We start from the raw sequence: 22,839 nt of genomic DNA on the forward strand, positions 1-22,839 counted from the left end.
AATTGTCCCCCTATAACTGTTTATTAGGATGAGAATATACTCCAAATCAATAGCTAAAAAAAATAGGCAAAATACAGAGCATGCATAAAATACAAAGTAGCAATTTATAAATAGACAGTATCTTTATAACCAATACACTAAAACAAATAACTACAAAAGAAAAACAAGATGACTGACTATAGCAATGCCTTCTGTGCTCCCCACACATCATGAGCACTGCAAAAGACAGAAGATTTCACCATGAAACACAGTCATCTATGTAAGCCCACATAGCTTTTGCAGGTATCCCACCATCCTTAATAATGTCTTTGCAGTTAACTTTCAGAAAACTTCAGAGTAAGTGCTTAATATTATCCACAAGGAAGTAAAACTAAGTATTAGTGTGTACATTTTAATGTGAAACTAGTTGCTCCATTGATTTCAATTATGTAGTGGAAAAATCTATTTCAGGACCCTACAATGCCTAAGTACATTCTACTTAAATTCAAGGTACTATTTCATTTTACATACTAAAAGAACACATGCCTTTAAGTGGTACCACTTGAGCATAAATTAACTTCTCATTGTATTCTTTAGACATACTAAAACCAAAGGATTAATTGAACTATACTCCATTATACACTGCAGAACTCAAATATAAGCATTGTTAAAATAATTACCCATGCTGGTTGGTGAATATGGTGATAAAATTAGGTTGCATTTCACTTACTAGACGGGTTTAAAAACAAAATTAACACTTCAAAATGTGATATTACCAGCATAAGCTAGTTACTGCACAAGCAATAAAAATACCACACAATCTACTGCCAGGAAAGGAGACTGGTTAAGCTACTCTGGCTGCCGATCACTGCAACAGAGACACCTCAGACAGAAGTCTACTAGACTACCAGGCAGCAGGGTAACTTTGACCACATAACCACGCCCTATGCAAACCATAACAGTCCTTTGTGTTTATTAATTCTTTTCCAGAAAAAAAAATCCCCATAATCTTTGATGCTTACAAAAACTAAAGAAAAAATTTACAACACAGACCTATTAAGGCATTTTAGAAACTGACTTCCGCAATGGGAAATCTTCAAGCTCTCAAAATGCTGTTATGTTTACAGGGCAATCCTTAGATCTGTCAACAGATGTACTGTATTAGAGAGAATGTCTTACAAGCTGCTCTGAGGCAAAACAATAGCTTATTTCTAAGGTTGTCTTAGATTTAATCAGGACCAATAGGAGGTCTGAACTTCAAGTGATTGAGTTCTATTCTGTCCTACAGTGACAGGCTTCCATGATGAAGAGTAAACAATAACTGAGGACTTCAAACATTCAGTTTATTAAACTAAGGCTAGAGAAGCCATAGCATGAAAAAGAACTGCAGTCATTCAGGACAAAGTTGAGGATTTTATAAAGCCAAATCAAAGACTTAAGACATGGGAAGATTCTTAAGTGTAAGGAAGTAATAAAACACAGAAAGTGACCACAAGAATTACAAATATATTTAAATCTCAGACCTGGGAAATGGACTATACACAGCCGTCTAGGGGAGAGAGGCGCCTTAGATGTTCTGACAGCACTGCACCTTTGGCTTGTTCTCAGTGGTGGGTGGGACATGAATAGGAACCACATTGTTGCTTGGAGACATGTCATTTTCACGTCTGTCTGACATTTGCTTCTGAGAAACAATGCGGTATATCTCTGAATGACAAAAGAAACAGAAACAGTGTGTGTAAACCCATGAAGACTTTGTGTCAAAGAGACAGAAGATACACAGAACAGAAACATACACATTTACATTTTATTTTTAGGCTAAGCATGGTAGTGCACATCTGTGATCCCAACACTTGGGAGGTGGAGGCAGAAGAATAAGGAGTTCGGGACCAACCTCAGCTACACGGCAAGTTCCAAAAACAGCCTGGGGTACTGGAGACTTTGTCTCAAAAAGTAAGGTTTTATTTTCAAATAGCCATTAACTAGAATTAAAGCATTATTTTTAACAATTTGTGTTACATAAGGAGAGTAACAAGGTTCTACCATTTCAGAGGGGAAACTTCAGCTGTTAACTAAACTGCATTAAACACTTCCATAGTTACAGGCATGGATCTGAATTAAATCCTTAAAATATATACTTAGTCCACCACAAAGGTTCACACTTGTAAAGAAACAAATCTACACTATCAGATATACCTAGCTGTTTTCTAGGTCCTGTAGGGAAGAACACAACTTCTCAAACATTAAAATCCAAAAGAGCATCAGCAGAGAAAGGGCCCTCTGTTCACCACTGTCTACGTCTGGAGTTAAGGTTAAATTACACTTAATTATTCAAAAGAGATCATCTTAACATACACCTTTACTATTTTACTTTTATGACATGTATCAAGATTTATCTTGTAGTCCTCCACTAAACATTTATCTTTTAAAGCCTAAAACTATTGGCTTTATTTGGTGCTTTAGGTCCCCAGAATTGATGCTTGAGGAACTACTCATCCAAGTACGTATCACTGAACGTCTCTCAGTACCTACAGTAAATTCCCTGAAAGTGGCCTTGAACTGCACCACCTAATCAAACAACAATCCACTTCTCAAGAACAGAGAACACAGGCCTCCATCTTGCCTTCTAGTGTTCCTTCCCAAGCAATATCATCAAAAAGTAGGGAAACTCTACAAACGGGCAATCGAATATAATCAGCCTTCCAGTAAGATGTACTAGGAAAGACATAATGTACTCCTCCTATGCAGGTCCCATGTGTCCCTGACAAAACAACTCTTGGTGAATTTGCTCAAGCAGAAATAGGAGAAATGCAGACTCAGATAAGCATGAATGTTCTATCCCTGCTACCTGTATTAGGTAGCTAACTATTTATATAAAAACTAAAACCCAAGGTTATGCATGGAGCCATAGCTTTTAATCAGGAGATGGAGGCACGCAGATCTCAGTGAGCTCAAAGACACCCTGGTCTACAGAGTGAGTACCAGGCCAGTCAGGGCTATAGAGTGAGACCTTGTCATTAAAAACATCAAAAGGCAATTCAATAAATATTTGTTAATTAAGTGTATTAATACCCTTGGGAAATCTGAATAAGAGCTGCCCATTAGAAACACTACAGACATACTTGGTTTTTAGATCTACAATGTGACTATGTAGGAACATGCGTTGTTTGTATGAGATAAAATGTTAAAATTACACCATTTAAAAAAAAAAGAAAACATGAAAAGTTACATGGTCAAAATGTTTCAAAAAAGCTGGACATGGTGGTACACTCAAGTTGCAGGGTTGGGGAATGCAGAAGCAGACAGCAGATCTCTGAGTTTGAAGCCAGACTAGTCAATATATTGAGTTCTAGGACAGCCAAGGCTATGTATGTAGAAAGATCCTGTGCCACTCACCCACCAAAAAAAAAGTTGCAAAACACATCAGCCAACTATAATGTAGCAACGTTATCAAACATTATCTGGATCCTATTTTAAATTGTTGATTTTTAAAAAGTCATGACTGTTTATTATTGCTTAGATTAACAGATGGCATAAGGAATTACTATGAATTTCTTAGTGGCTGTGTTGTTATTTAAGTCCCAATTTTTTAGGTATATATTCTGAAATACAAATGAAATGACATATTATGTGGGATTTATTTCAAAGTAATAAAAAAAGGTCACAGGTCAGAAACAGACATTGATGGTTATTACTAAAACAGGCTAGTATGAACTATTCTGTTTTAGGTAAGCAGGAAGCCATACAACAAGGGATGAATCAATTTCTTGGTACTGAGGAGATGTCACAGCAATTAGGAATTCTTACTGCTCTTCTAGGACCTGGGTTTGGTTCTCAGTACCCACATGAAGGCTTACTGTAACTGCAGTTCCATAGAATTCAATGCCTTCTGGCCTTCATGAGCACTAGGTATATTATGTGGTACACATATCCATAAATGAAAGCATTCATACACATAAATTAAAAATAAATAAATTAACAAAACCAATTTCCCTAAAGTAAAGCAACAGTAACTTAGTAAGTAGGGCTGGAGATGGCCCAGTGCTTAAGAGAACCTGCTAGTCCTCCAGAGCACTTGAGTTCAATTATCAGCAGGTGGCTTGCAATTGACTCCCTCTTCTGACCTCTTCCATCACCCACACGCACGAAGCACATATTCAGTGAGCGTGCACACGGACACACACACGTGTTAATAGATAAACTAACGAAAGCACTCATTTGTCTGAGAAGGTTGGTAGTGGTTCAAAGGTGAAACAGCATCAGGAGAGAAAGAATACAATAAACACAAGCTATTGATTAAAGTTTAATAACAACACTACAAAGGGTATGGTGTTGGGGGAAAGATAGGGTTGGCCAGGGAGATGCTCAGTGGATAAAGGCACCTTTCCCCAATCCTGACAACTTGAGCACAATCCCCAGAAGCCAACTGGTAGAAAGAACCTTGCCTACCTCCTGCAAGTTGACTTCTGCTCTTCGCTCTCACACTGTGGCACTCAATGAGCCCCACCACGACAGATAATAAATATTTAAAAACTTGTCTTAAAAAAAAAAGCCAGATTTGGTGGCACACACCTTTAATCTCAGCACTTGAGACACAGAGGTAGGTGGATCTCTATGAGTTTGAGACCAACCTCATCTACAGAGTAAGTTCTAGACAGCCAGAGCTACACAGTGATACACTATCTCAAAGAAGAGAAGACAGGGATGAGGGGTAAAAGAGGAAAGGAGAGAGGGAGGACGGAGGGAGGGAGGGAGGGAGGGAGGGAGGGAGGGAGGGAGGGAAAAGAAAATAGAAAAGAATGGAACAGGAATCTGTCCAGGGCAAAGAAGTAGAGCTCCCTGACTGAGGCTCAAGACTAAGGAATAATGAGAATCAACTACTTGTGGTTAAACTATACCATTCACTACCACTCACTCTTTACGTTATCCATTAATACCTAACTAGATAGATCATCTTCCTGAAAAGAAAACATTAAATATGTGATCCCTGTTAAGTTTTAACTTCTTTACAAGTTGTTCTGAAGATTAAGTTAGGAAAACAAATCCAAAACACCAGAAACTCCTCTATAAATTAAGAATGCATACAGCACTGAAAGAGAGACAAAGGGAGACTTCTTAGAGGAAAGAGAGGTAAATAATTAAAGAGATCTCATTACAAAGCAAGAAACTTGAGCAGTGTTCTGTGACAGTCTACAAGTGCTGCATTCTTCTAGAAATGGTGCCACTGCTGTGCTTTCTCTTGTCACCAAAAATGTATCTACTTTTGAAAAACACTAACAAGGCAATAAACAAAAGGAATTAAATCCTGTCTAAACAGTTCTAAAGAGTTTTACAACTAATGTACTCAAATCTCTTGTGTTATTTTCTTTGATAAGAAAATAGCAAACATGAACTGTTCAGCAGGGTCTGATTATAAAGGGTTACTTCAGCATGGGGGAGGGGGCAGAAATGTGATAAGTCAGAAGTAGGTTCCTTATTTCACTCTCAGGGGCCTGTTCTCCTTTAGAACCAAACGAATGTGTTCAGTTAATTTCCATGCAGTCCCTTTTCAAGATGCCCAAAGGTTAGGAACAATTAGAAAAAAGCAATCCTGCTTTGTCTATTCTTCTATCAGAATCTGCTATAGGAGATCTAGACATAATCCTAATATATTATAGCTTTAAAAACAAACTACCTAAAAAGACATGAAGTCTGTTTTTGTACTCTACCTGAACCGTGGACTGGCTGGCAAAATAATTCTAAGGAAATTAGACACAACTGTTCCAAATTAAAGAACAAGAAGGGTTATATAAGTCATTAGTTCCATGGGTGAGGGAGAGATGGCTCAGGTGTTAAGACCACTGGCTGCTCTGGCGGAGAGCACTGTTCTGTTCCAAGCACTCACAAGGAAGCTGAAGTCACCTACAACTGCAGTTCCAGGGGATCTGACACCCTCTCAGATCTCCTCAGGCATGTAGTACACATACATATACTCAAGTAAGCATACACAAAATAAAAAAAAGTTTAAAAACATCTTTAGTTCCTCAAAAGTTTTAAAACCCAGGAGGAGCCTGGGTAATTCCACGCCAGCCTCTACAGAAGCTTCTTATTTATTATGCTTTTCAAATCGCCTGTTCATCATGTACATTTCTTGAAGGTCAAAAAAGATTCTCATTTGAAATAGTCCTACATTTTCTGCAGCAAGTGAGAACAAAGCTACTAGCCCCTAGTGAAAACAGACTCAGTTCTTGGCTGGCAAGGGAGTTCAATGAGTAAAAGTGATCCAAGTTTCTTTCATCCCTGGGACCCATATGGTAGAAGTTAAGACCTGCCTCCTGCATTGGTCTTCATACATATACACAGACGTAAACACAGAAATAAATAAAAATATGAAAAATTAACAATTTTCAATATTTCCATGAAGTTAATACCTGACAACTTTAGTCCCTTATTTTTATTTTATTTTGAGACAGGGTCTTGTTATATGGTCCAGGCTGACCTCACATACATACAGCCTCCCAAGTACTGGGACTGCAGATGTGTACCCCTAAATGGCTTTAGATTTGTTTTAAAGAACCAGTATGTTACATTAATTAAAATTATTTCAGCCATAGAATTAAGAGTTTAGTCTTCAATTTAGAAATTTCCCTTGAATTTACTAATTACACAGAGAAATCTGGCTAAAAGCACCTGAACTGAAGTTCAAAGTCAGAACTACCAGTTAGTAAGACAAACAACATTATCATGAGCCTCTTACATGATGAGCTGAACCACCTTTATGGTGTTCAGACCACAAGCTATACACCTGCATTTAACCATAAAGAAACACTGGATAAACTCAATCCAAGAAATGACAACTGATCTGTCCCTCTCAAAAATACCAAGGTTGATGAAGAAAGGAAAATTAAAGGACTATTGCCAAGCAGTGACCAGACAGCTGAACAGCATTGAGTATGAGTCCAGGTTTCTTTTTTTGTTTTTTTTATCAATTGAACAACTGACAAAATCTGAGTAAGGTTTGTAGCTAAAGACTGATGTACTATCAAACTATTGATTTAAATCATCATGTTATGGTTCTGACAGAGAAAGTACTTGTTTCTAGTAAATACCCAACAACAATAAAAATGACTTAGGGATAAAGGGTAGTACACACAGCACTTACTTACACATAGTATGTGTGTGTGTGTGTGTGTGTGTGTGTGTGTGTGTGTGTGTGTGTGTGTGTGTGTGTGTGTGTGTGTGTGTGTTTATCTTCGTAGGGAAGGGAGAAGTAAATGGGAAGGAAAAACACTAATAATTAAGGAAATGGAGTAAAAGTACTCACAAATTCTTTATGCTATTACTGTAAGATTTAATCAACTCTGAAATTGCCAAAATATAAAGTTAAAATTAAAAGGGTATAAAAAAACAGTGTTTAAAAATCATCTCTTAGGGATGAACTCAGCTGGGACAGTGTTCAAGACAGAGTTGGATCCCTAACAGTTTGCCCCTCCCCCACCCAATCTCCTGGTGAACTTGAGGTGGAAAAAACAAAGCTGCACCTAAAAGCAGGACTGCAGTAATTGATCAGCCCACCTTGGCTCTAGTGACTTACTTCTAAAAGTAACCAGACAACTCAGATGTGAGCAAAGTGTGGATCTACTACAAAACATTTCCAATAATTTTACATTTTGGCTTAGCAGATAAAGGAAACCTGCCACCAGGCCTGATGACCTGAGTACTTGCCCCATGACACACATGCTAAAAGGTGCTGTCCTTTGGCTACCACACTGTGAACACTATGGCCCCATACTTTATATAATAAATAAAACGTGGTTTTTAAAAAAAAATTAAAAATTAGGCCAGGTGTAGTAGCACATGCTTTTCTTCTCTGCACTTCCAAAGCAGAGGTAGGTGGATCTCTGAACATTCAAGCTTGGCCTGGCCTAAACAGTGGAAAACAGAAGGAAAGTGGGACTTGTAGGCATACAGTATATTCAATAAAATATTGCAAACTTAAAACTATCTGCAGCGAGATCACTCAGAACAGATTCTTTAAAAAAGCTGCTGGTGCCACAAACTGTCTATTCCCCTCCAGCTCCATAGTGATTATTCTTCAGATAACAAAAAACAATTTTATGCTGGTAATGGTGCATGCCTCTAATCTCAGCATTCCAGAGGCAGAGGCAGGTAGATTTCTGACTTCCAGGTCAGCCAGGAATACACAGAACAAAACAAAACAGAACAGAACAAAACAGAACTGAACTGAACTGTACTGGCTGGTTTTATGTGTCAACTTAACACAAGCTAGAATAATCAGAGGAAGGAGACTCAGTTGAGAAAAATGCCTCTATGAGATCCATCTGTAAAGCATTTTCTCCATTAGTGATCAGTGGGGGATGGCCCAGCCTATTGTGGGTGGCACCATCCCTGGGCTGGTAGTTCTGGGATCTGTAAGAAAGCAGGCTGAGTAAGCTATGGGAAGCAAGCTAGCAAGCAGAAGCCCTCTATGGCTTCTGCATCAGCTCCTGCCTCTAGGTTCCAACCCTGATTCCTCTAATGATGGACTATGATCTGGAAGTGTAAGCTAAATAAAACTTTTCCTCCCCAACCCGCTTTTTGGTCACAAGGTTACACTGCAGCAATTGCAACACAACTAAGACACAAATCAAAACAATGAAAAAGGATTGTTTTAAATAAAATACATTCAAATCACCAATATTTATATTATTTTTAAAAGTTGTTTTTTTCCATGTATTTTAACATGTTGATTTTCCTTAATAGCTACTTAAGTACTGATTTATCAAATGTCTGCTATGTACCAAGAAGAGTTAATACCTTGACAAGCATTAATTCATATTTTTTGGGGAAATACTGAAGTATCAGTGACAGTTCAGTCTTTTCTATGGAATAAAGACAAAACAAACAAGACAACAAAAACGCCTACCTAGCAATAACAAACTCAATTAAGCCATATCAAATCACACTCCAGAAACTGAAAAGTACAAGCTCTCTCATGAAGACAATAGTAACTCACCAAGATGTATCAGAAACTTCATTTTAAATTATGTGTACATGTGTATATCTATGTGTTCTTGTTCTCATGTGTACGTGGAGGCCAGAAGACGTGTCAGATGCCCTGGAGCTGGAGTTACAGGTGGTTACATAGCCTGGTATGAGTACGGGGAACCAAACTCCAGTCTCCTGGAAAACTATGTACTCCCAACTGCTGAGCCCTTCTCCAGCCCAACATATATATCCAACTTTTACAGATGAAGAAATTAAAGCCTTTGAAAGAATAAATAACTTGCTCAATATTATAGCTCCAAAAATAAGTGGAAGAATCAGGCTTTTCACTCCATAATCTAAATGCCTGGGCTTACTACACAGTTTCTTTAAACAATAAAAAAATACTTTTTAAAAGTTAAAATTCTGGTCATCTCTAATACAAGTGCTAATACAGCATTAAAACTTGTTACATTGCAATAGGAAACTAAACAATTCTATATATCAATTTATCAGAACACCACATAAGACTCTTACTATGTGTTGACTAGATTCTAATTCATAAGTTCTTAAAAGTAATGTATAATTTAGGTGTATTGAAAAACAATCTATGAAAGTACTTCCTAATGGATCAAATATACTAATAATTTGTTTATTCTAATAAAGCCAAAGTAAATATGAGTCAGAAGAAATGTCTTCTTTTCCAAGAAGCTGACCTGGTTACTCACATTCCGAAATAGCATGAACTTTGTCCCTGGCCATGCACTCATTCAAACCTTCCTACGTGCGGACTGGGCTGAACAAAGAACACACTCCTGCTATCTCAGAAGAGGTATCCATGCTTTCTTTCTCCACTTAAAATTGTTGATGTAATTTCCCTAGGTTTTTCTAATTTCTTTTTTAAGATGTTTTTTAAGCATGGGGATCTCCTGAAGCTAGAGCTACAGGCAGCTGGGAGCCCCCACACCTGGGTGCTGAGACACAACTCAGGTGCTGGGGAAGAACTCAAAGTACCCTTAAATGCTAAGCCACCTCTCCAGCCAAACGTTTTCTAACTTCAAGAGGCATTTCCATCTTTCTATGGTCAGGATCTCAGTATTTACCTTATGAAAGTACATTTTAAAAGGAGAAGAACATACCTAAGAACAATAACTCTGTCTCTTTGACATGAAGTATAGACTGAGGTCTGAACACAAGGAAATGAACAAATTATCTTCAAAGAATGTTTCCCCAAATGAATCCACAATGGCTGAAGTGAGCGTGCAAGAATTGTAGCTATGCGCAACAAGGATCTCACGCTACAGTTGTCTAATGATAGTCATGTCAGATGGCACAACAATCATAACTAATTTATTTAACTCACTTCCTAAAACTCCAGTTCCCACTGGTGTAACCTGAAAACCCAGGCCTCACCTGTTAGAATTGTCTGAAAAGCAGCTTCAACATTTGTAGAATCTAGAGCAGATGTCTCAATGAACGACAAACCATTCTTCTCTGTGAAGAGAAACAAAATTTTCAGTCTGGTAAATTTTGATTACTGTTTAATAGTGCTGGTGATTGGTGATCCAATCCAGGGCTTCACCAATGCTAGGCAAGCCCTCTATCACAGACCTACCTCCCCAATTTTCCACAAGGTGTCTTTTGGTAGCTGTTTTTTTGATTTTTCAAGACAGGATTTCTTTGTGTAGCCGTGGCTGTCTTGCAACTCCTTTGTATACTAGGCTGGCCTGGGACTTACAGAGATCTGCCTACCTCTGCCTCCAGAGGGCTGGGATTAAAGGCATGCACCACCACTGCCCAGCTTTCTCCAAGTTTTAAAACAGCAGATCTGATAAACTTGTAATCACAAAAGGGAAGATAAAAAAGCTAAGACCTAGCTCGGCATGGCCAGGAATTCAAGACCAGCCTGGGCAACATGAGAAAGTATCTCAAACAAAAAAACCTAAATGGTACCAACTTCTGGTATAAGAACACTATTTTACTTTTACTTCAGTAAGTTAAAAGTAACATTAAGAAATTTTCATTATCTTCTAAGTACTTCTGCATATAAATAAATACCGCCAATAATAATGAATGAAACTATTCAAAATTTAGTAAACTTATCAAACATCCCACTATTTCCACCCCTAACCATCCTCCCTAGCAACTACATAGCTAGAAACATATTCATTTAGAATTCTGTTCTATTTGAAAAATTTTAAATTACAGGAAAATACTCACAATATTTTCACTAATACAACATCATGACTTCCTAGCCGATGCAGTGCTGTTTTCTTCTGGTAGTTTCCTCTACCAGAAAGGCAGCTAGAAATAAGCAGATCCTATAAGAAGCCCAAAGTGCTCAGCTTTTAAGTAGGGACATCCTTGTCAGTCTCCGACACTCCTTGACATACTACTTTTCAGACTCACATAGAACATTGTTAAAGAAGAGAGATGTACTGTTCAAACTGAGAGATGCAGAAGCACTGTACTACTGTGGAGTTTATATTACTAACCTGCAAATGCTCTTGCTTCATCTGTAGGAACTGCCCTGAGATGACGTAAATCACTCTTATTGCCCACAAGCATGATAACAATGTTACTATCAGCATGATCTCTCAGTTCTTTCAGCCATCGTTCTACATTTTCATATGTGAGATGCTTAGCAATGTCATAAACCAATAAGGCACCTACTGCTCCACGATAGTATCTGCAAACAGAAACATATGTAACTCTCAGAAGACAATCACAAAATAGAAATGACCACCAGAAAGAACCCAAAATGTGATGGTATAATGCTGGGGAGATGGCTCAGGGGGTAAAGCCATTCAAGCATGAAGATCTGCTTAGATGTTAAAAATCTCCAGAACCCATGTAAAAGCTGACATGGCAGCTAGCACTCAGTAATCCTCATCCTCCTGATATGGGGGAGTTGAGGAGTCGGGGTGCTAAAATAGGAGAATCCCAGAAGTTCTCAGGTCAGCTATCCCGGCATAAATAGCACTGAAAACAAACACGGTCTGTCTCAAACAAGGAAGAGGGTGAGGACCATCTTCCAAGGATGTACTCTGACTTCTACCCACACAGCAGTAACTGGTATAAATGCACACTAACATACACTCCCTCTGTGCTCTCATATACTCATCCATAGAAACACACATGAATACACACACAAAGAGATTTTTAAAAATAATAATACAAACTTGTAAATACATTTCTGAAAATTCCTAATATCACATGAGGGGTGGTGACACATAACTGTCCTGGGTGCTGGAGGTCTGAGGCCTGCCTGGGCTACATAATGAGTACCATGCTACAAGGTGAGACCAGATCTACATGCACACATGCGCACACGTGCACACACACACACACACCCCAGATATGGTAGACAGTAGTCATCTCTTATATGAGGTTTTATACCTAGTAGTCCACAGGCCAAAAATATTAAATGAAAAACTCCAGAAATATATAATTCATAAGCTTTAAATTGCCACCATTTTAAGTATTGTGACAAAACTCCTCAGTGTTCCCCTTCATCCAGGCCAGCACATGACTCATTCTTTTTTCCAATGTACCCACACTATATAAACTACCTGCCTGTTAAAGTCACTTTGTAGCCATCCCAGTATTTATGGTCTTTTCTGTCTTCAAGTAATCCTTAGTTTATTTAATAATGGCCCCCAAAAGCAATTAGGACATGACAAAGAAAAAAGGGCCTACTAAGAGAAAAGGTACAGGATGCTGCAAAGACGGCTCAGCAGCTAAGAGTACTCGCCGTCACTGTAGAGGACCCAGGCTTGTGTTCTAGCACCCACACAGCGGCTCGCAGCCATTGGAAAGTACTATACTTTCAATGAGTCTGATTCCATCTTCTTACCTCCATGCATACTAAGCATGAACATGGTACACACACACATATGCAGGCAAAACATGAATAAAAATAAAATGAATTGGGGCTGGGGATTTAGCTCAGTGGTAGAGCGCTTGCCTAGCAAGCACAAGGCCCTGGGTTCAGTCCCCAGCTCTGAAAAAAATAAAAATAAAAATAAAATAAAATGAATTTTAAAAAAAAGAGAGAAACATATAGGGTTCAATACAATCTGTGGTTGAAGGCAGGTGGAACATCTTGTAAGGTTAAGGGAAGACTACTGTTCCTTCCCAATACCTAAATAAAGTCAGCAATTCACTTGATACCAACCTACACAGAACTGAAAACCATGAACTTACGCAGACGTTATAGCCCTGTACCGCTCCTGCCCTGCTGTGTCCCATATCTGTGCCTTTATTGTTTTCCCATCAACCTGGATGCTTCTTGTTGCAAATTCTACTCCAATGGTACTCTTGCTTTCCAGATTAAACTCATTCCGAGTAAATCGAGACAGGAGGTTACTCTTCCCAACACCAGAATCTCCAATAAGGACAACTAAGAAGACAAAAAAAAATAATAATAATATAAGCTGGATGAAGGCAAGCACATTCAGAATACTAACATGCTTTTAATAGGATGTTTGGCTTCAAAATAAACAAACCAAAGATTTTTAAAGAAGCATAATGCTTAATAGTTTACATCCATGACCAATCAATTAAAACCAATCACTTACTCTTCTTAATCTATTACTGTCTTCATAATGACTTTCACATTTCATCTATTTAGCACAGATCAGATATAGCACCCAATCTAAAGAAAAAATCCCCCTCTTTATTTTTTTCCTATTTAGGAACTCAAACCCAGTGCCCTACTCATGTAAGGTAAGTAAAAGCCTGACAAATCAAGCTATATTCCCAGCCCTTAAAAATGCAATTATGCCATTTTTATCATAGGACACTGTAGGCACCGATGCAAACACCAATTACCTTTAACTTATACCAACCTCACTACCTTAGAAAGCATTCTGAAAAGTAAATAACAACGTGTGATGTCAGCGAGTGCATCGAGTAGGAAAGTGTGTATGTTCTACTACTGTCAGTAAAGACTGGGGGGATAGAGAGCCGAAACACACTTAAAACATGAGGCATGAGACTTCCAAGCTTTGCTGCTCTGCTCATAGAAATTATAATCATCTTTAATAGTTACAGTTCACAGACCGGCACAGGGGCACCCCACCTCTCTGCAGACAAACAGGAGCCCTAAGAAGCTCACAATTCTGACATACTGAGTCAAAGCCAAAGCAAGGAAGGAGGGCAAACACTTTCACTTAGGACTTGAAAAAAATTTTCAAAATGAATTTTGATTATACTTCCTATGAATTTTATAGAAGGCAGTTTATTTACAAATAACTTCTCACCTCAAGTGTGACTACTTTGAAACTCTTCCAATAGAGCTGGTGAGATGACTTAGCAAGCAAGTAAAGGCACTTGCCACCAAACCTGAGGACTACAGAGTTCCATATCCAGGACCCACACAGTGGAAGAAAGCCTACTCCAAAAGTTGCCCTAGTCTCCACTTGAGCACAGAACTCAGTTGAGGTTTGGTCTGTTGCTATGTTTTGTAATACTAAATACTGGCACTGGTTGCCCCCAGGGACAAGGTATAGACCCAAGCAATGCTATGTGACCTTGTGCCCCCCCCCCAACACAAGTTATCCCTGATTGGTGAATAACGATGCCTATAGCTTATAGTTGGGAAGAAGAGAGGCAGAGTTATGGTTCTAAGACTTGGGGTCTGAGGAGAGACCACTAGGTGAGAGAACACGCCACATGGTGGGTGAGTCATGTAAACATGGCCATGAGGGCTGACCACTTGGAGTTAAGAGCTGCCTAGATGGAACATGGCAAGTTATAACTCAAGGTTATTAACAGGGAAGTAGATTTTAATTGCATAGAGGGTAGATATCTGCCCAGCGCTAGTGCATTAAAGGCTTATTATAAATATACAAGTTTTGTGTCTTTTATCTGGGAATTAAATGATCTAGGGCGGGGTAGAAACCCCCAACTGAGATTAAATATATACTACTACAGAACTCACACAAGTGAATGAATATAATTTTCTATGTTTATAAACATGAGTATGTATGCTATGTGTATGGGCCAGAAGAGAAGAAAGCTGGAATTAGTTACAGATACTGGTGAACAGCCAAATATAGGTGCTGGAAACTGTTCCAGCCAGTTCCTAACCACTAAGTCACCTCTCCAGTTCTAATAAATGTAATTAAGAAATGTTTTAAAAGGGAGGGGGGGACTTCATGGGCTAGAGAGATGGCTCAATGGTTATGAACACTGGCTGTTCTTTCAGAGGACCAAGGTTTGAGTCCTTGTACCCAGAGGTAGCTTACAATACTTTAACTCCAGACAACAGTTTGTAATTCAGTTCCAGAATCTGATGCCCTTTTCTGGTCTCTGCCCATACTGCATACAAGAAGTTAACAGATATAACTGCAGACCAAATCACCCACATACAGAAAAATTTCAGAGTCAGGCATGGTGTACTTCTTTTAGAAGTGTACTTACTGGGGGTTGGGGATTTAGCTCAGTGGTAGAGCGCTTGCCTACCAAGCGCAAGGCCCTGGGTTCAGTCCCCAGCTCCGAAAAATAGAAAAAAAAAAAAAGAAGTGTACTTACTGGTGTACTGCATTTAGAAGGCAGAGATTGGCAGATCTTTGTGAGTTCTAGGCCGATAAGAGCTATAAAGTGAGACCCTATATCAAAAAAACAAAACAAACAAACAAAAAGAAACAGAGCCAGCCAGTGGCACATACCTCTAATCTTAGCACTTGGGGGGCGGGGGCGGGGCGGGGGCGGGGGCGGGGCGGGGGCGGGGGCGGGGCGGGGGCGGGGCGGGGCGGGGCGGGGCGGGGCGGGGCGGGGCGGGGGCGGGGGATCTCTGAATTTGAAGCCAGTATGGTCTACAGGTGTAAGTTCTAAGACATGTAGGGCTACACAGAGAAACACTGTCTCCCAGGGAGAGGGGAGAGTGGTGGTGGGGGCTGGGTAAAACAGAAAACTGAAAAACAAGTTGTTTGTTTTAAGAGAGGGTTTCAATCTGGAACCTAGGTTGGTCTAGAACTCACAAAACTCTCTTACCTCAGCTTCCACAATGCTAAGATTATAGGTGTGTGCCATCATGCCCAACTTCAGACAAGTTGGGTTAAAACATAAATCTAAAGATCAAAATGGGGTTGGAGGTTTACAGAATCTGAACAGATAACATTTTCCCTGCATTAATTTTTTGTTGGTATTTTAGCGAACACTGTATTTATTTCTACGGTTGACTAGTAATGCTTTTTAACTAGTTAATTGATTTAGGCATCAGACTAGAAAATCAACATGCAAGGTTAAGGCCACAGACTAATAAGTCATGTTTTACTCAAAAGACTGGGATTTGGTGGTGTGTGTAGAAAGGAGGCTGACTGCACTCTAGCCAAAGGAAAAAGAGAGCACACCTTTCTTGTCACGGTACTCACAACTATCCCTAGAACAGTCATGCATTATCAAATGCTTATCTTTCTGGCTTCCTTTACCAGCTGATTCAGCAAGAAATCCCAGCAGCAGTGACTCCATGTAACAAAGAAGATAATTCTGTCTTTGTAGTCAGTCAGAGAGAGTACCCTAACAAACAGACATTAAATGCTTTTACTGGATACCAGGAAAATGATGTCAAGGTCATGAAAACAGAAACAATGTACTCTGAATTTACAGAATTATTAGAGGCTGGTTTCCGAACACCACTACTAGGTATGAAGCTGAATCCCAGCAACATTAATAGAGCCTCCTTATTAATAAGATACATTCACTGTTGTTTCTTAGTATAAGAAGTTAGATGGTCAGATCACAACTCCTGGGTGTGAGCAGGGAGAGGGTCCCAGCCAAGAACCCACTCTGGGCTTCAGTCAAAACTTCCTACACCTTTCCTAAATAGCAATCCTCAGTCACTCCAAGAAGATGCAGAAACTTAGGCCAGAAAGATGGTTCACTGGTGGAGGCAATTACTGCCAAGCCTAAAGACCTGCGTTCAATCCCATGAATCCACACAGTAAAAAGGAGAAAATCAATTCCTTCAATTGTCTTAGACTTCTATGCATAAACGCCATGGCATGAGCCCATTCCCCCCATCTCCAAAAAAACTTAAATAAATAAATGAGACTTTGGGAGGGAGGAAGGAGACTGGAAATCTCCTTTGAATCACTTCTGGTCACACACTAGCATCAACACTCACTCACTTGAGGTATGAAATAGTGCAGAAGGAAAAACCAGAGATTAGAAGACATCTAATTAATTCACAGACACTCCAATTCAAATAGTACTTCAGAAACCACTCACAATTTGAAGTCAAAAAGCAAAGGTGAGCATGGCACGTGGGTGACACCATCTTTTGGTGGGAAACACCTTCAGAAATCAGTGTACACTTCCTACAGAAGCTCCAGTACTAAGTCATGCTGTTTTGTTTTAAAATATTAGCCATCCTTACATTTTGGGACCGAACCCAGGGCCTTGTGCTTGCTAGGCAAGTGTTCTACCGCTGAGCTAAATCCGCAACCCCTGTTTTTCATTTTATTTCATGTGTACGAATGTTTTGCCTACGTGCATGTATGTATTTTACAGTCATGCCTGTCATGTCACCTGGAACTTGGGTTAAGAATGGTTGTGGGTCTGAGTTCAATTCCCAGCAACCACGTGGTGTCTCAGAACCATCTGTAACGGGATCCGATGCCCTCTTCTGGTGTGTCAGAAGACAGCGACAGTGTGCTTATATACCTAAAATAATAAAGAATTAAATCTTAAAAAAAAAAAAAAATGGTTGTGGGTGCTTGGGATTGAATGAAGGTTCTCTCTGCAACAGGAACAAGTGTTTTTTTTTCGGAGCTGGGGATCGAACCCAGGGCCTTGCGCTTCCTAGGTAAGCGCTCTACCACTGAGCTAAATCCCCAACCCCGGAACAAGTGTTCTTAATCGCTGAGCCATCTCTGCAGCTCCCTGGCTCATGTTTTGACCTCTACTTTTAACTAATGACTAAATTTTCCATCTCATCAAGGTCAAATCTTTATACCATACTAAGTGAACAACCCCCCACCATGACACCAATTAATTTTATTACTTAAAAAATAGCAATAGTTTGTAAACAATTCAAAATTCACAAATGTTCTAATAGTATAAAATAGTTATATCAACTAGTTACTGACAAAATTTCCAAAGACTAGCAACTTGTCAAAGAAAAAGGATGTCTTAAATGACTGAAGATTCCAGTTTTGTAAGGATGAAAAAAAGATACGGAAATGTGACATGATAAGGGGAGCTCTTTCTTTTTCCTAACCAAAGCAAGAAGTGATCTATTTAGGTTCAATGGCTGGCTGACTGATGGCTGGCTGGATGGATGGATGGAATTATCCAACAAACAAAAGAGAATTCATTGGTTATTGGTAATGAATCTTTAAAAAAAAACTTAATGGACCTTTGTGGACTCAAAATTAAACAATTTCAAGGCAAAAATACTTTCATTAAGATGACAACATTTAATTGCCCCCCCACACACACATATACACCAGTGGCGCTGGGAATCTAAAAACCTAAAGCCAATGCTAAGCACATGATTTATCACTGAGTTATTATTTACCACCAGCCCCTTGTTTCTCAAAAGTGTGGGATACTGTGCATTCATATCCAACAACTGAAGAAATCAATTTCCGGGCCAGAAAGATAGCTCAGCAGATAAGTTTGCTGCCAAACTTGGTGGTAGAAAGAAAGGACAGACTTCTGACCTCCACACTCACCATAGCACACCCCCCAACATTCAAATAGTCACATAGATAAGTAAATAAATAAATGCAAAAAGAAATTAAAGGAAGTTCCAGTAAATTTTTATATATCCATTACTAATATCCTAGGCTGAATGGACATAACAATATCTATAAACTGAATGGCAATATAATTCCTAAATATAATGCCCCCACAAAACTTAGCCTCATCTACTGAAGCTCAACCTAATAATGTTAATTTGTTTACATACATGCTTTATATACTATACACACCACAAATATCAAAACGTTAAATACTGTAAAAGCAGAGTATGTCTGTGTGTGTATATATATATTTATATTTAATTTAGTTTCTATCTTTAACCACATTTAAGTATTTTTGCTATTGTTTTTGTTGTTTGTTTCTGAAACATAGTCTCATTCTATAGCCCAAGCTGACTTCAAAATCATGGCTATCCACTTGCCTCAGCCTCCCAAGTACTGTGTGATCACAGGCATAAGCCACCAAGCTCAGCCCACATTTAGTTTTATATTTCTCTAGTACGCTTATTTCTGGACTAAAATTTAACTTCTCACTTCACCTACAGAATATTAGCTTTAAAATTTACCAACTGAAATCACTATTTTCACACTGGTTTTCAAAAGCTTGGAAGATTTTTATTCTCAACCACATTCACAGTCCAACCCTCACCAAGTCTTTAAAATAAAATGCATCAATAAGGCTGAAGTCTAGATAAGTTTTTCCAGATTCATCAGAATCTGAGTTGCTAAACCAAAGTTGTGAAAGAAAAGAACCAAGCTTCAACTTCAAGACGGTGCTACCGACGATCAGCTGATGACTCATGAGGCCTGGACTTCAATGAGACTCAAGAGAAAAAGCCAGGAGGGGGAGACTCTGCACCCCACTGTGCCACACTGACTGTCCTGCTACTCAGCTATCTCACTTGTGCCCCACAGCACCTTAACCACACTGGTTTATGTACAAGGTTAACAGGTTTTAAACAGCCATGCTTCTAAGAAATAAAACTCCTAAAGTCTCACTGCAAAGCATAAGTAAAAATTAATCTTCAAGAATTCATAATTTAGCATTGTCCTCATCTGCCCACATTACATTCCCAGTTAGACTAATCCACTCCACATAATAAATACGCTCATGTTCCATGTACAAACCCCAGTTTCCTTAACTCTAAGTGTGCTAGATTAGTCTTCCCAAAAGTAGAAATGCTATGGTTCATCTCAGGGAGTAAATCTCTGTAGAACGAAATCATTTAAAATAATTGTATAAGTAAAAAATTGGCTAAGTAATCAGTGTTGAAATAAAAAATAGAGTGACTCATATCCTGTAGCAGTTTCTAAAAAGTGGAAACTCATCTCAGCAGAATTTTTAAACACCCAGTCTCACATGGCAAAGTATACAAAAAATAAAACCAGAACCCACGTAGACATGAAATAATTCAGGAGTTCCTAGGTTCTGTGCTTCTTTATTACAACTTACATGTTCCTTAATTTAAAAAGATTTACTATTTAGTGAGGTGGCTCAGTGGGTAAAGATGCTTGCTGATGCAAGCTGATGACCCGAGTTGGATCCCTGAGACTGTCTAGGTAGAAGAAAAAACTGACTTCCAAAATGTGTTCTCTTACCCACACATGTGCTATAGTACACATTAGCATACACAAATCAATAAATACAATTTTTAAATTTTTATAAAGATTTATGGCTCAAAAGTCTGACAAGAACTGTCACTTCACTCATACCCATTTACTGAGTCCTCGCAAGAGCTAAATCTTATTATCTCATTCCCCAAAAAGTTTCACAGTATTTCCTTTACTGAGGAAACCAAGGCTCAAAAAGTTGAGTAGGGAGAAATAGTATAATTATATCATAATCTCAAAAGGTAAAATGTAAAAAAAAAAAAGTTAACTTTTCCAAGGTCACAAGGCAAAGAAACATAAAACCCCTGTGTTTTCTCATTGTTCAAAGGATGGTCTAATCTAAAAATTAAACTTTAATTCCTCCAGCCAATCTAGGATCAATTAACATTCTTAGGGAAAAATAAACAGCTTTCTATAACCAACCTTCACATACCAAATGCCATTACAAAGTACTTAAAAATAAGCCTCCCTTGGGGCTGGGGATTTAGCTCAGTGGTAGAGCCCTTACCTAGGAAGCGCAAGGCCCTGGGTTCGGTCCCCAGCTCCGGGAAAAAAAAAAAAAAGAACCAAAAAAAAAAAAAAAAAAAGCCTCCCTTGACTGACTAAACCTTAGGATTTAGGTAATTTCACATAATCTCAGATGCCTTAAATAAACATCTCAGGCCTATTTGTTTTAATTTTGATTTATTTATTTATTTATTTATTTAAAGACAGGGACTCACTATGTAGCCCTGGCTATCCTGAAACTCACTCTGTAGACCAGGTTGGACTGAACTGCCTGCCTCTTCCTCCCCAATGCTGAGATTTTAAAAGCCTGTACCACCACACCCGGCTTTTCTAGTTGTATTTTTAAAGTTTGGTACCTTCTTATCTATACATTTCTTTCCAAGATGGTAGTAAGGGTAGACACTGAAGGTACTTACCCTATAAATAGCATATTTCGAGGAGTAAATAATGATAAGGGTGTACCAGCAGCTAATATGCCAAGACTTGTAAAGTATTTGGAAATGTTTCCTGCTTCTTCACTTAGTCAATCATTCTTAGCACCCAGTGGCAAAGTCAGGAACACTCACCACACTTAACACTCTTGAAACTCCACCCTCCACAGTAAAGCTTTGCTAGCAAGGGCTTCTTCCTCTCTGGTAATGATCTTTGTTCAACAAATTACTGATGGCCGCCCTTCTAATTCAGGAGCAGAGCAAGACTGCGAAAGTGAGAAGGCATTCATGAACAGAAAGCGTTCACTGTACTCTCTTTTCGCTGAGAACTGTATCCTTTCACTTTGGCCTCTTCGCAGACTCGACCAATAAGCAAGTCTCTATTTACATCCATGTTCTCGTCTGCCGATTCCACATCCCCCCCCCCCCCCGTAATAAATTCTTGATTTGACTAAAAGAGCACGCTACCACTATAACCCTCTCCCACGGTTTGGGAAAGGTATGTGGCCAACCAGGGTTCTTCCCTTCCTGTTGGATCCTCCCAGTATTGCAGCAGGAAGCAACCAGTCCACAGTGATAAGCTAGCTAGTATTTGTGCAGCGCACAACCTTTCCTGTTCAGAAACTGGGCCTTCAGGTCTGGCAGGGATAACAGCCACCACCCATCCGCAGCCCCTTCTCGTAAGCCAAATAAAAGAGTTATCCCGGTCTGATTAGCTGGGCAGGGACAAGAGAAGGAAAGGGGTAAAAAACAAACAAAAAACAAACAAACAAACAAACAAACAAAAAAAAACCCCGCGAGGTGGGAAGTCATCTGCCTGCTGGACACTGCGACAAGTGCACGAACGCCAGAAGTGATGGACAGCCCCTCTTACCCTCCCCTTCTCTCCCTCCCACAAGCCAGGTCGCACCGGAGCGCTAAACATTACGAGAAGAGGAGAGACTCAGAGTTGCCCGTCTGTGGGGAGGGAGGGGACAGTCCGCGGGTACTGACCTCGAGGTCTGCGGGGATGGGGGTGGGGGCCCTGGGACGGGCGAATCTGGCCGAATCCCAGGAAAGGCTCACGAGGAGGGAAGGAAAGGGAAACGAACAGAAAAGAAAATACAAAAACCCATAGAGACAGTGGGCGTCCCAATATAGGTACTTAGCAAAGGCAGGGGCCTGTCAGAGGGGGATGTGAGACCAGCAGCAAGCATCCAAGAGGAGGGGCTCGAGACGCCCGAAGGAACTGCACCGCCGTGAGGAGCGCAGCCATCCGGGAGGACACAGAGCGAGGGGCGCCGCGGCCTGACAGGCCTCCCAAGGGCGCGGGTACCCGGACGAGCAGCGGGACCCCCGTCGGGGCGGCAGGAAGGAAGCGCCCAGGCGGACTCTGTCCTGGGCAGGGCTGGCCTTGCGCGGGTCCCCCGGGAGTGTCTCCGGCCCCAAATGGGCTATCGGTGGTCCACGGCCTCACCTTTAAAGAGGTAGTCGTACTCGTCGTCGCGGGTGCCCATGGCGCGGCCGAGGAGCTGAGGGGCGGGAGCGGCGGTGGTAACGGCGGCGGGACCAGGGGGCGTCGCTGCAGGGGTAACCCGAGCGAAGAGCTTGAGCGGCCGGACCCGGTGAAGAGCCCCGCCCTGTCTGCGTCACTTCCG

General features: G+C 40.0%; 1 protein-coding gene across 2 annotated transcripts; it reads right to left on the reverse strand.

Annotated features, from left to right (window-relative positions):
- Rab11a (RAB11a, member RAS oncogene family) lies at positions 1–22,839 on the reverse strand. Of its 2 annotated transcripts, NM_031152.3 has the most exons (5): positions 22,659–22,763; positions 13,150–13,345; positions 11,439–11,632; positions 10,357–10,437; positions 1–1,686 (listed from the first exon to the last, which is right to left on the reverse strand). In NM_031152.3, the coding sequence occupies exons 1-5, from the start codon at positions 22,696–22,698 to the stop codon at positions 1,547–1,549; spliced, it is 651 nt and encodes a 216-aa protein (NP_112414.1). In that variant the 5' UTR covers positions 22,699–22,763; the 3' UTR covers positions 1–1,546. The 2 variants fall into 2 exon arrangements, with proteins under 2 accessions (NP_112414.1, XP_063122287.1); XM_063266217.1 differs by lacking the exons at positions 11,439–11,632; positions 13,150–13,345 and having other exon boundaries at positions 1,302–1,686; positions 22,659–22,839.

Source organism: Rattus norvegicus, chromosome 8 (assembly GCF_036323735.1).
Source record: "Rattus norvegicus strain BN/NHsdMcwi chromosome 8, GRCr8, whole genome shotgun sequence".
In the NCBI taxonomy this organism is placed as follows: Eukaryota; Metazoa; Chordata; class Mammalia; order Rodentia; family Muridae; genus Rattus; species Rattus norvegicus.

Bases quoted from the DNA above. Each gene is read 5' to 3' on its own strand.
- Rab11a (NM_031152.3), bottom strand. From the start codon at position 22,698: ATGGGCACCCGCGACGACGAGTACGACTACCTCTTTAAAG. The intron at 13,346-22,658 runs GTGAGGCCGTGG...TTGTCTTCTTAG, and splicing joins GTACGACTACCTCTTTAAAG to TTGTCCTTATTGGAGATTCT. The intron at 11,633-13,149 runs GTAAGTTCATGG...TTCTGTTTGCAG, and splicing joins TACAGGGCTATAACGTCTGC to ATACTATCGTGGAGCAGTAG.